Source organism: Conger conger, chromosome 11 (genome assembly GCF_963514075.1).
Source record: "Conger conger chromosome 11, fConCon1.1, whole genome shotgun sequence".
Classification (NCBI taxonomy): domain Eukaryota; kingdom Metazoa; phylum Chordata; class Actinopteri; order Anguilliformes; family Congridae; genus Conger; species Conger conger.
Window position 1 is genome coordinate 46790504 of NC_083770.1, and position 13924 is coordinate 46804427.

General features: G+C 46.5%; 1 protein-coding gene across 2 annotated transcripts; it reads right to left on the bottom strand.

Annotated features, from left to right (window-relative positions):
* Window positions 1-565: 565 nt before the first annotated feature.
* mat2ab (methionine adenosyltransferase 2Ab) lies at window positions 566-9156 on the bottom strand. 2 transcript variants are annotated; one of them, XM_061260675.1, is made up of 9 exons: window positions 8900-9156; window positions 7197-7274; window positions 6839-6961; window positions 6369-6481; window positions 5940-6083; window positions 4683-4901; window positions 4060-4242; window positions 3741-3874; window positions 566-2938 (listed from the first exon to the last, which is right to left on the bottom strand). In XM_061260675.1, exons 1-9 carry the CDS (start codon window positions 8988-8990, stop codon window positions 2836-2838), a joined length of 1188 nt encoding a protein of 395 aa, XP_061116659.1. In that variant the 5' UTR covers window positions 8991-9156; the 3' UTR covers window positions 566-2835. The 2 variants fall into 2 exon arrangements, with proteins under 2 accessions (XP_061116659.1, XP_061116660.1); XM_061260676.1 differs by having other exon boundaries at window positions 566-3874; window positions 8900-9154.
* Window positions 9157-13924: the final 4768 nt, after the last annotated feature.

Here is a 13924-nt window from a genome sequence, read left to right on the forward strand (position 1 = left end):
AACAGGCTGGCTCTCAAGTGCCCCCATAAACGATAATGCATGCCTTTCCTCTGTTCCTGCGGTTCAGGAATATCGCCTCCAACTCGACTCGCCACCGCAGCATGCATGTTCTTTCCTACGTCTATGCTAGACTCTCACGGAGGACAGTAGCATAGGATAGCTTCGGTGTCTTCGGGTTGTTTTTTTGCCTGCATTACCTGCCAGTCTGATGTGAGCTGCTTGTATGGAACCAAGAAAATGTCACGGGCTGTGTGCGTTTACAAAAAACACTCTTTGAAAAGTACTTAATTGATCTACAGCCCATGTCCAATCTGGACTGACCACATGATTTATAGCCGAAGTCATGAATCCATGAAACCATGAATCTCTTATTTAAATGTGTAAAATACTCTGTGGGCCTTTAAACAAACGCAAAGGAGCAGAATGCCATCGCAGTTTCAAACCAGGCAACTCAGCCACCATGAAACGGGCACTGCCAGCTGCCGAATGTGCAACAGGACATCAGTTATGTTACTGAAAGTCGTGAACAGCCACCTTTACCGCAAAAGCCAGACAGACACAAAAGTATGATTCAGCATTTTTATTCAGATCTTTGACATGAGGATTCGTGTTCAATTCTGGAAGTTTAGGACTGCAGGGAAACATATGCAAGTTACCGGTTCTTCATGACTGGAAGAAGGCAAGGGGAGGGAGGGGGGGAAAAAAGAAAAGCAATTTGGGAAGGGAGAGGGGGGTGATTGGGCGGGGGGGGGGGGGGGGGGGGGTTGGTTTGCAAAGGCACTTTTACAGTAACCAGAAGACAACTGACCACCAACCTCTAAAATTGTACAAAGGAAAAACAAATCCCAAATCAGAAATCATCCGCCACAAACAAGACGGCGTGTAAACGAGGCCGGCTTCTCTGTACAACACCAGCCAAACTTTGCTCGTCTTGATTGTAGGCGGGCGAAATAGACGGGCGACGGATGCGCATGGTCAATACAATCACCCGGTCCGGAGCCACTCGAGAATACCACCGACAGTAGCGCTGTGGCTAGAATCCAAAGCTTTTCTGTAGGACACTTTGGACCACAGGCTAACACTGGACACAACCTGTCAATTATGGCATTCGGGCAGTAACTTAAAAAATAAGCGTGTTTTTTTTATTTAAAAAAAGCTGCCTTCTGAAGCTCCAGTTTCTCTGTATCGACACGGAGCTTCAGAGCACAATAAATAGGAATACTTTAAAGATTTGATTCCGTTTGTCTTCAAGTATCAACGAGTTTTATTTGTGGTTAAGACAGTCCATCTTCAGGGTAATGATAGAGGCAGGTTTCTCTGTAGCTACACCTGCCATCAAACCCTAAAGATGGGGAGTGCCTTTGTCTTAAACCCTTTAAAACCTTGGGAGAAAAAAGGGAGGAAAAAAAAGAAAAGAAAAAGACAAACGGGAAACAGAACCACCTTTAAAAACAGGTTTCGTAGCACGTGGAATTTCTTACTGAAGGAACACAGCAATGTAAAAAGTGTAATAAAAACTAAAATCAAGTATTACTGACAGCCCAACAGACCATATAGGGATGGGAAGAGGAGATAGCAGCTTCTGACTTTTCTGTAGTACGTCAGAAAACGGCAATGGTCTATGCAGGGAGGGAAGGGTGCTTTTATTTTTACGCGCTTTAAATGTTAAGCAACCTTGGTTTGGCAAAAGTGCGTCCGCCCGTAATGCATAGCGGTCTAAAAAAAGCAAACATTATCCTTGTGCCATCAATACATCCTCCAGCAACAGACAAGGAATAGTGGAAGGGGGGGGGGGGGGGTGGAGGAATGGGGGGGGGGGGGGGGTTGTGAAGCAGCGCTTTAAATGACAACTACCAAGAAATTTAAGATGGAGTCCAGCAGTTTCTGGGTCACCACCACCATGAACTGTTGCGTTCATCTCAACTAATTTAAAATTCGCAACCGGTCCAATCACAGTCAGCATACAGGAGTAAGCTACCGTCATCAAGCACGAAGTAGCACTTCATGGCAGTGCCAACTACAACAAACACTAGGGCCCTAAACTCAAGCAAACTCATTCAATTCTGCCTTCGTGTAGGTCAAGGGGGTGGAAAAACCCTGGTCCTGGAGAGCCACAAGCGGTGCCGTTTGTTTGTAAAAAAAGAAAAATCGGCACCCGATTCAGACATGTAACCAGATGAAGAGGGTCAACTAATCTGCGATGATTAAGTGCAGATTAACAACGAAAACCAGGAGAGACTGTGGCACTCCAGGACCAGGGTGGCAGATGCCTGGTGTAGAGGGAGCTACAATGGAAGGATCTCTTCCCCATTGGTCATAGACTTTTAAAGTAACACAATAAAGAGGAAAAAGATACTGGGAGGGTGCATGAACAAGAAGCCAACTAAGATTGTACACTTAAAACATAAGGCAGCATGCCCTTGTACCATGACAAACAGCTTCTAAATTTGGCTCGTTTAAAAAAAAAAAAACAAAAAAAAAAATAAAAGTACCTCCTCCGTCCAAACTAGCAAAAGCCAACCCTATATACGATCCCAGACAGTACAAGTTCCCTGGGTTCCACAGAAAACTCCTCTAATGGTCCCAGACACACCCAGAAGTAGGCCTGAAGCAAGTGGACAATGACGGCACACACTGCTCTGGAGGAAAGAAGTGGCAGAAGGGTGGGGGTGGGGGGTGAAGACACAAGGGTTCAGAGAGGGGGGGGGGGGGGGGGGCTATCACTTAGCAACTAGGAAGCAGGATGGTTTTTTTGGAGGCCTTTTCCCCCCTAAGGCCATGCAGGCTTTTCTGTAGTACACACCAACAGGCCTGGGGAAAAAAAGCTTGACACATTTAGTATTTGAGCTTTTTGGGCACCTCCCAAGGGAAGGAATCACGACCAAAGTGGCCGTAAGCTGCGGTCCTCTGATAAATGGGTTTCTTCAGGTCCAATTCCCTGGAATACACAATTTACTTCTTTAGCAGCCATCACAAGCAGGAGACCCAACACACCCAACACCCACAGAGGACTACCATCCCTAGACTGGTGAAATACCCGTGTGTGACAATTGCATCATTTACAAAAAATGGTAAAAACAGCAGAGATGAGAACAGGGAGGACTTCCAAAAGGAGGACTTACCCTTTTCCAGCACCCCGGAAAAATGGGGGGTAAAAACTCCAGAGATGGAAAGTATTCCGCTAAGCTACTGGGAACAAGCTAGCATCTCAAACCCAACACCAACTACAGACTGGTGCCCAAGTCTTTAATCCTCATCGAGCACCAGCCTCTACTGCCGGGACAATCAAATCATGACGTGAACCTGATTTCACCAATTATCCTACCTGCTTGGTTCAGATAAGCCAACGGGTGAAATCAGGTGGTGTAGTGCACGACTGAAGCAAACGCCTGCAGACACTGGCCTGCAGGACGTGGAGAGGAGCAGAGCTACAGTGCAGCACAGGTCAGCCTCATCTACACGGACACAACTCCGCAGATTCCAAGCAGCGTGCGAGTTTCAGCGCGTACTGGCGCACACAGAATTAGGGGGAAGCGATGAGCGCGCACACACACGGCTGCAGAGTACTACTGCTTCTGCCAGGGTTTACTCTGCGGCAAGATTACATTGAAATCTACGGGGCTGTGTCAAGCGAAGAGGCTTGAGAGTGTAAGGAGTGTTGGTCACTTTCTGCACAGAAAGCGCATGATGGGACAAGAAGCAACCAGACTGCCACTTCCTGGGCAGGGGCATGCCTTTACCTGACAATGACCCCGGGTCGGAGGTCAAAGTTCTTCTTCACGATCTCCAGCAGCTCCCTCTCGCTCTTCTGGGACGTCCCATAGTGGAATATGGAGATGGACAAGGGGTGGGACACTCCGATGGCGTACGACACCTGACACGGCAAGATTTCAGAAAGTTTAGCCAGTTTAGCGGCCACACACACAAGAGACCAGACTTCCCAGCTCACGGATTGGGGGGCTCATGCCGGTACCGCAACCAGAGAGCGGGCCCAGCCTCCGAGACCGGGATCGAACCCGGCTAATTGGCGGACCCCAGGACCGAGCCACACCCGCTCACCTGGACCAGAACCCGTTTGCAGAGTTCTGCCTTCACCAGGGACTTGGCCACCCAGCGCGCGGCGTACGCGGCGGAGCGGTCCACCTTGGTGTAGTCCTTCCCCGAGAAGGCGCCCCCACCGTGGGCCCCCCAGCCCCCGTACGTGTCCACAATGATCTTACGACCGGTCAAGCCTGCATCACCCTGGAGGGAGAGACAAGAAAAAAAAAAAAAATAAAAATAAAAAAAAGAAACGCACACATGATCACTTGGGCGTTACACCAAGCACACCAAGCAGGATTACCGGGCTAGCCGGATAACTGCAGTTAAGAAAAAATAAAAAAAAAATAAACAGAATTTGTTTCCTTCAGTCCAAGTCCCAGGTGTGGGTGTTTGTTTGTTTTACTTAGTGCTGCAATCTCCACTCAACTCTGCGATCTTGCGTCGCGGAGCAGGGCTCCGTACAGGGACGAACAAACCGAGGCGCAGTAAGAAAGCGACACCATCTGAAACCCAATCCCTTCAGGGCTTCCCCCCCTCTCTGGCGGAGCACTACACCGAGAGGGTGACTGCCAGGACCCCCCGGCCGCGGAGGGAGGTGCGGGCGCGGGACGCGGGGGGACGCGCGGGGGGGGGACGCTCACCTGGGGCCCTCCGATGACGAAGCGCCCGCTGGGCTGCAGGTGGTAGATGGTGTCGTCGTCCAGGTAGACGCAGGGCACCACAGCCTTGATGACCTTCTCCTTCAGCGCGTCGCGCATCTCGTCCAGGCACACGTCCTCGTCGTGCTGCACCGACACCACCACGGTGTGCACGCGCACGGGCAGCATGGCCCCTCGGTCCTGCCGGTACTGCACCGTCACCTGGGAGACGCGCGGCAACACACACACACAGCTCAGCCAACTCCGCCACAACAAGACCACGTGGGATCCCAAGCCGGGCCAACAACATGGGGGGACGGGTTTGGTATTTTTAAAAATCCAGCCCTGGGACGGGTCGTATCTTGCAGTCACCGCACCGTGGGTGCCAAATCAGCACGGGGGTAATTTCCCCAGCGGTGCCAGCAGTGAAGGCACTGCTCGTCTTTTTTTAGGTTTTGTTTTTTTTATTTTTTATTATAATGACTTCCCACCCGACCTGCAAACAAGGCAAGCCAGCACGCCTTGTTTACAGGTTGGGCGAGAAGCCATTTAAAAAGGAATAGGCACCGTTTGATGCGCCAATTTAAATGGTGAAAACCACACCCACCCGGTGCAGCCGGTTTGCTAGCCGGTGGGGTTTTGGAACAGACCCCGTGTGTTCACTGCAATCACACGAGGGCCTGAATGTTTTGGAGAGCTTAATTAAAAAGTAGTTAAGCAGTCATTTTCTTCCATTAGCAGCTTTTGAGTCGCAGCAGGTGACTGGTAAATTCTAGTATGGGTTTTGAGCAAGTTTCAGTGCGCTGGTACAGCGAGCAAGTCAGTCCCCACTGAATTGCATGATCAATTCTCATTGTGGATTCTACCTTGTTATATTCACAATTTAAATAGCAATACATGACAGACAATATGCACAGGGTAGGCCAATTGGTTTTGCACATCCAAGAGGGCACCACTCCGGTTGTAGAGGGCAGGTATGCATACTAGTTTTTGTTCCAACCAATTCCCCAGTTTTTAATTTGCAGACAGCTCTACAAATTATCCTGGTTCAAGCCTGTACTTGAGCACACCAATATCATTAGGATACACTTGCAGTCTGCAGCCGGCCAGATAATTATTTAATTGACTCAATCATATCTTAAGACGAGATGTTGGCACAAAATCCTGAAACGGATCGGCCCTTGTTGTGCGCCCCTGCTCACGCCCCTCAGTCAGAGGGAGTGCTGAAGAGCCGGAGGGCCAGAGCTGGCCGATGCTCACCTGGGTCTTGGAGTCGGGCCGCAGCCAGGGCAGAGTGCCGTTGCGCCTCAGTTCGGCCATCTTGGCGTTGAGCTTGTGGGCGAGGACGATGGTGAGGGGCATGCACTCCTCGGTCTCATTGGTGGCGTAGCCGAACATGAGGCCCTGAGGAGAGCAACGCGTTTTACCCAGAATGCACCACAACGCAAAAAACACGGCAATACCCACCGCGCTCCGTCCCCATCAGACCCCCGTTCTTACACACGCCGAAAGATGCAAACACATAAGTTTTCTTTTTTAGGTCAGTACATCAATAGCGGTACATACCCACTCATTTTGATTTTGATTTAATATCTTCATTTCAAAATAGTATCAAAACAGAGGGGAGAAAAAAAAAAAAAAAAAAGGAATTTTAATTGTTTTTATTTTATTTATTTTTTTCTGCATTACCTGGTCCCCGGCCCCCACATCCTCCTGGCTGCGGTCCAGGTGCACGCTCTGGGCAATGTCAGGAGACTGCTGCTCAAGGGCCACCAGCACGTTGCAGGTCTTGTAGTCAAAGCCTGAGAACACCGTTCACAATCTTAAAAAAGTGTTGCAGAAACACCAAACCAGCGGTTCACCCTCTAAAAGGTGAAAGGCCGAATCATGTCCTTAACTGAGCTGATGCTAATGTGCCGATCAATACTGGTAACGAAGCAACGGAGCTCAAATAACCTACTGTCCAAAGAACCAAGCAAAACCAACCGCCAATCAACTAGGATTAACTAGGACGAGAGCATTGTGAAAATGCAAACAAAAATGTACTATAGCTGGAGCAAACGTTCAGAACAAATACCACACAGTTTTGAAACATTCCGCAAGAAAAAAAAAAGAAAGAAAAAGAAAAAGGGAACCGTTTGAGAAGTCGGCTCGCACACCTTTGGAGGAGTCGTCGTAACCGATGTGCTTAATGGTCTCGCGTACCACCTTCTGGTAGTCCACAGACGCGTGGGACGTCACCTCCCCTGCCAACAGGATCATCCCCGTCTTGGCGACGGTCTCTGCAGGACGGACAGCACGGCGGGAGGGAAAGTTAATGCAGCAGCTTTCATAAGCCTCCTCTAAAACTGTACAGCCCACAGCTCCGAAAGGCCCGCTACCGCAACTCAATTCCCCTACAATAATGCTCGATTCAATTCGAATTCAAACAGGGAGTGTTACAGACCCGTTTTAGAGCAGAGTTAACGGGGACTTAAGTGAACGGGATAAAATAAAATAAATTAAAAAAGTCCTTACCACATGCTACTTTGGCATCAGGGTCCTGTTTGAGATGGGCGTCGAGCACAGCGTCACTGATTTGGTCGCAAATCTTATCTGTCGGAAGGAGAGAGCTGATCTTAACATCAAATTTGCTTTAAGATCGCAAAAATATCGCAACATTACCCTTCATACAACAGTCTCCAAGCTTTGCGCAAAAATGAAACATTAACCAGACCCAATTTAAATATTCCCTATTCGCTACACCCAACAAAATCCACTAAGCGCATTGGAGGGCTGCTTAAATGTAGGCACCATAAAAGGTTACGTGGTGCCGAATGCGAATATCCTGACAAAGCCCAATCACAGAGCCCAATCACAGAGCCAGGCCCAAACAACTGCAACGCTCCCACGTGGTGGCCGCAGTGGGTTATAGCCAATAGCCAGCCGTGAGCCGAACATAAACCGCAGGCGACTGGAACAATGCGTAGGGTTCTTGGCTACATTTCCAGAAACATAACAGCTTTTAAAAGGTACCCGAACGTAAACTGGCAACCGATCCGAAGAACGCAGTTCGTGTAGCACTGCATGCGTGTGATTGTCTTTTCCCGGATTTGGTTACGCAAAGAAAAGGTTAAGACTTCGCAACACCGTGCCTCCCACATGGCACACATTGACTAACGTTACTGAATAAGTGGCACATTTATTCTACACAAAAAAAAATCGCAACATAACGGCGGGAAAGTATAGGCTCACCAACACTGGCAGCATGACAAGCACATTTACAGTACAGTAATATTAACAAGAATGGCGGTTGTGGGAGGGATTCTTGCTACTGGCTTTTACAGGCAATACTGGATCAAGCGGGAGGTCCGCCATGACGGCTTGCGATTGTCACTCCAAGTCTATCAAGCTACTCACTAACAATTTAAGATGTGCGGTTGATCTGGAAGCATGACAAATTAAACGAGCCACGACCTAGTGGACAAACAAACACGTAATACGCTTCGCATTTCTGCATTCATTTGGCTAGCCATCTGATCGAGTGAAAAACGAAATTGCCCGACACAAAAGGGAGATTTCACACGAGTCACAAGCATATGACGCCTCGTGTAATGGTATTGTGTCGCAGCCACGTTAAGCAGGAAAAAAAACGGGTTAATTAAGAAGTTTATTTTATTAAAGTCGTGACCGCCCGCCGTGGCCTGCTTGTCTAGTCTGAAATGCACGCGCACTGACCGAATCTTCAGGAAAGATGATGCTCGTGCTGGGTCATCTGCGCATAAGCGCCGAAGACATTTACAAATAAAATGTCTACATAAAGAAACAAAATCGTACGTGTTATATAAACAATACATCTACATTTTAAAACCATTTCCACCAGCCAAACAAGGTTTGGTTTAAAAAAAAAGTTTGATGAAACATGTGCGATCATGCGAAGACTAATATGGGTGGCCTAGTTAGCTACCTGGCTAATGTTAGCGGCAAGACGCCTCGCGTGATTCCACCGGAATTCCAAGAGAACCAGCTATTTACCAAACGCGCAGACGAGTTGGGACATTAGCACATTCCAATAATTAAACTTAGCTAGCCGTCTAAATAGGTAATTTAGCTAGCGAACATCAGTAAGAATATCCGTAAACGTGACCTTGTTTGAAACTACGTTAACCCGGCCTAAATATATAAGCACATCAGCTTGCTGGTCAGTGCTAGCGGTTACGTCTTTTATTGGATGGGCTTACCTGGATGTCCTTCTCCAACAGACTCTGATGTAAAGAGAAAGCAGTCTTCCTCGATGAGCGAGTTATGGAACCCGTTGATTTGTCCGTTCATAATTGCGTATTTTTTTCGGTTTTCACAATGTAATCAAGGGTTAAACGTCTATACCTGCTTTTCGGCAGTAAGAAGCGAACAAATTAAGCCTGCCTCAGGGAAACCGTAGCCTATGTTGTCACGCTACTTTCTGCCTCCGTGAAATGCACCGGCAATATTGCAGCAGACGCCAGTATTTATGTAACTTCGCGAGACATCTGACGTAACTAGGCGCGCCCCCGACTCCACCAGCGGGTGGAACCATGTTACAATGAACTGGGGGATTATTTTTCGTTCCGCACCACCATCATAAAATATATATATATATATATATTATTTGATCTATAATGCATTACAAACTATCATACACGAACCCAAATTCAATTAACTTTCGACGTTTCCCTCAATAGTATAAACTTGAACGTTGTCACTCAGACACTAAACCTGTTAATCTGTCGGTTGAACGATTCAGTGACATGATTCGTCTGTTACACTTGGCTTCTGGCGACCGTGAGTTACTTATTATAGTTTGCGTAAATGTAATAATTATGTTTTTATACAGGTATCAACGAATTTGTTCATTTTAAACAGTTTAATTGTTGCAGCCACACCACACATGTACGAATTATGATGTATGCACAACACTAGTTTGTTATATGTTACCAGATGTACACTAAAAGTACCATCCAACAGATCTTGGTTGAAATACCCCATTGGTCTCCACTTCCAGTAGCATGGCTGCGGGAATTATAGATTGTGTAACCTGGCTTGCTAGAAAAGGGAGTTATCGACAAATACCTGTAAATAAATATATGCGACGAAGCATTTCTTAATTGAAAGTAAATGCATATCTATTGTAGCACAAGTCAACGATATTGCTATGGTATAAAATGATTAAATGCTCAAACGTGACATTTTTATTTGCCGGTACAACACCATTATGCATTCGGAGTGAATATACCGCAGAACATTCCGGCTAGGTTTTGAAACAGCTGGTAGCAGCTGGTTGACCAGTTAGACCAGCCCTGTACTGAACATGGTGTGACCAGCTCAGGCTATGCTTTGAAACAGCTGGGTTTTACACCAGGGTGGTGCCAAAGGAAGAAGGAAGAAAAAAAAGTGTTGAGTCCACCGCTATCTAACTCAAACACCACAATCAGAGATCCCCGAGATCCCCTTTGACCTTAACTGTTAGAGCCTTATTTATGAATAACAGGATTCATTATGTTCAATAGTCTGGTGTATTAGCGCAAATATTACTTGGAATGGCCATACACATGGTCTTAGTAGTAGCCTGGGTGCCCCCCCCCCCCCCCCCCAGTTAGACCAGTTGACCAGTTAGACCAGCTCTATACTCAACATGGTTTGACCAGTTCAAGCTATGACTGATAGCTGGTATTTCAAGCTGGTCAAAGCTGGATTTTACACCAGGGTGTATTTGTAGGTGTTTCCAGACATGATTTCACAACATGATTCTACAACTTGTTTTGAAGAGCATATCAACCCGTCAGAGCCTAATCTATTGTAGGTCTGAATGGATTTCTCTCAGTCATTAACCTGTGTTTCTTTAATAAACAAAAGTTATGAGAAGGTAGATAAAGTTGTTGAACTTGAAGCATGTTGAAAATAGAAAATAGCCTGCTAATCAGATTATGGTGCGTCTACAGGTAAGGCGGTTTTCCTTATTGACATTGGCATTCCTAAAAACAAAGAAGCTAAAAGTAAATAAAAAGTACGTCAGAGCTTCTGGCACGTACTGTGGACGCTGTGCACAGTCCATTTGTTCCACACCTTTCTCTCGTACTCAAGATGTCCGAAGTAAAAGGAGATTAAATCTCCCAGAATATCTCTGATGTGATGGCAGAATGGCTAAGGACCTGAAAGGCCTGGACATGCTAATAATGACCAGCATGGATACCGTTTCCAGTCTTTTAAGTCAAAGTTGATACACCGACCCATCCAAATGGCTTGCAACAATTCATTAAAATCAATTACCGCATTTATTTCAATAGGCAGAGATGTTTTCCCGTACGTGTGTAAATGTAAACAAGGGGTTAAGCTGACAGCCTTTTGCGTTTTTTTCTTTGAAAGCCACTGGCCCACACAATGAGGACGTTCTCATGGAAACCAGATGGTGTCTTGCTTAAGTTACAGTTGGCTTCAAAACAGACCTCACGTGCAGCACACAGACAAACTTATCTGCATTGCTATCATGAACATTACCTTCTGAAAAAGGTACATTTTTCATTGTCAGAGTTTTTATTGAGTTATCAAAATGGATGTTCTGAGCAAATTGATCTAGCCTCCAGGGAAAGGTAAGAGACTTAGCTTTTTGCGAAAACTGAAATTCAGTTATGCAAGAGATAAAATAAACAGTCCAGGTTATTATTTCTGGAACGTCCATTATCCATTGTCGATAATTGATTTTTCAAGTAAATGGTGAATAGTTGTTCTGTTATTAGGATCGCTCAAATATATGTCTGTAAAAGAGGTGGTTCATGATGAAAATAATAAAATAATAATTTAACCCCACATCAGCTCTCTCTAGGAGAATGCATTTTTCCATTTCTATAACACTGCATAACTCCGCCCATCCCTCATCTTCGACGCATAACTCCAATGACACTGGCATTCATGACCTCCCATCTCTATTACCGCAATGGCCTTTTCCGCCGTCTCCCAGACGAAACACTCCAAACGCTGCGATATGTCCAGACATCGTCTGGTACACACCAGGGAATCGGCTGCATCGCCACCACCCTCTACTAGCCACCCATTACCTGAAGTGTGCACTACGCAGGTTTCTCACCCCTTACACGGCCCTTAGTGGCCCTTCCAAACTCACTGAACTACTCCTCCCCTGCACCCCTGCATGCACCCTCAGCCCCTCTCACGCTGGATCTCTCGTGTTCCCCAAAACCAGACCGCGTCCTATGGAGGATAGGTCATTCAGTGTAAGCTCTGGAATACATTATCTTAACAACTCCATGACTGTAGCAATATTTCCCGCATTCAAATCCAACTAGTAAACATTCAAATCTCTTCACCCAACAATATTTCCCTCCCTCTGCACCCTAGGCTCACTCCTGCTTCTCCTACCCTTGGTCTGGCTTGTTCATTTGTTTTTTTAGTCCTTCCTGTCTTGTATCCATGTATGTTTTCTGTTAAATCTTGGTTTGATCCTTTGTAAAGTGTTCTTGGGTTTGCAGTACATATATAAAATGGTTTATTTTTGTTGTTTTTGTCCAGAATGGTTGGTCAGACTCAGACTCGGCTACTCAAACAAGGGTGAGCGTGATCAATAAATAATTGAATCTCCACTCCTTGCTTGCTAGGGAGGGGGAGACCTGTTCTGTAGATAAGACTGCTTATCAACGTACTGCACAAAACAAAATCACCAATGTAGAGTGACCATGTTCTGTGCTCTCTGACCTTCCAACTCACAAACGAGCTGAGCTGTTCAACCTTGGGGAGAGGACACGATGACCGTCACGGCGTTATTCCTGTCAGTGAGCAGTAATGAACAAAATGCCACAAAACGACAGCGTGTCCCAATATGAAGATTGGAAAAGAAGCACCAGTGGTTAATGGACTGAGAGCAAAGAGAGAAAATGCATTTCATAATACTGTGCCAAGAAACTTCTGCTTTCTGTGTAATCGGTGATGGTGGGTAGGTCTGTTAACTCCTCCCGAGAAGCAGCTGAGGAGAAATGTACATTGAAAAGTGACGCAAGGTGTGCAGAGCAGAAGCAAGTCACAATAGTCCTGGTTGTAAACAGTGTCACCCAGTCCTATACACATGCAAGGGCCCCTTCTTAGCTTATAACCACAGTTTGAAATTTGGAGAGGTCATCAGTCTTTACCTGGAACAACTATCAAAAACTTCCAAAGCTAAATAATAATTGTGTATATACTGCAATAGTGATCATAAAACCATTATTATTATTATTATTATTATTATTATTATTATTCATAGTAGTAGTAGTAGTAGTAGGTTGAAATATAACTATGAGAATGGTTTGTTCAGTAACATGAAAGCCTTTGATTGGTTGCATCCAGCCACCTGGACCAGCCACCTTTAATCCACATTTAAAGCCTGCCAGAGACACTCGGAAAGCACACCAGGTGCCAGAGAGTGCACCCCTGCATCTGTTGTTTGGCCTAGATAGCGGCTCGTGCGCGGACACGCTACCCTACGCTGGCTGTTTCTCGGGGGGGGGGGGACCGACCGCCCGCAGGCAGCGTCACGACGGGGGGCCTCTCCCGCGACTCCTGTCCTGGCCATAAATTAAGCCCTGCGTCCGTCGAGCAATGTCGCGGGGGAAAGAGACACCAGGAAAGAGATATCAAGTGTGTCAGGAGGGGGGGAAACCTAGCAGGCATGCTAACTACAGACTACTTTAAACCCGCCCCCCGCCCCCGCCCCCCCCACTCCCCCACCCCCCCGTTTCCCATTCTTCTTCCGGCTGACGCAATCAAGTCAGAGATTGCAGGGTGGGGGGAATCCCGGGGCCCTTTACCACAATAACATCCCTTTTAATTGGAGGGAGGAGAGTCAAGGCCAGTAGCACAGGTTCAGCGGACAGTTGATCGAATGCATAATCGTGCCATCACATTCTGAGCAGTTAAATGCAAATCCTTTTAATGGATAAGTGCTCACAGTGACTTGCCTAACCCGAGTCACAAACTTGAGTTCACCAATCCAAGTCAGTACCACAGGTCAAAATTAAATCGAACCAATGTCTGTCATATGCCCAGTAACAGTACAGTCCTGTCAGCACGACTGGCAATTAAACTCTTAGACCAGGAGCGACCTTATATGTAGAGAGGTAATGAGGAAAAAAACGATATATATATATATAAATAATTAGAATAGGCTGCTGTAGCCTATCCACTTATAGGTTTGAGGCGTTGTGTGTTCAGAGATGCTCTTCTGCGTGTTGCTGTCACCTCCC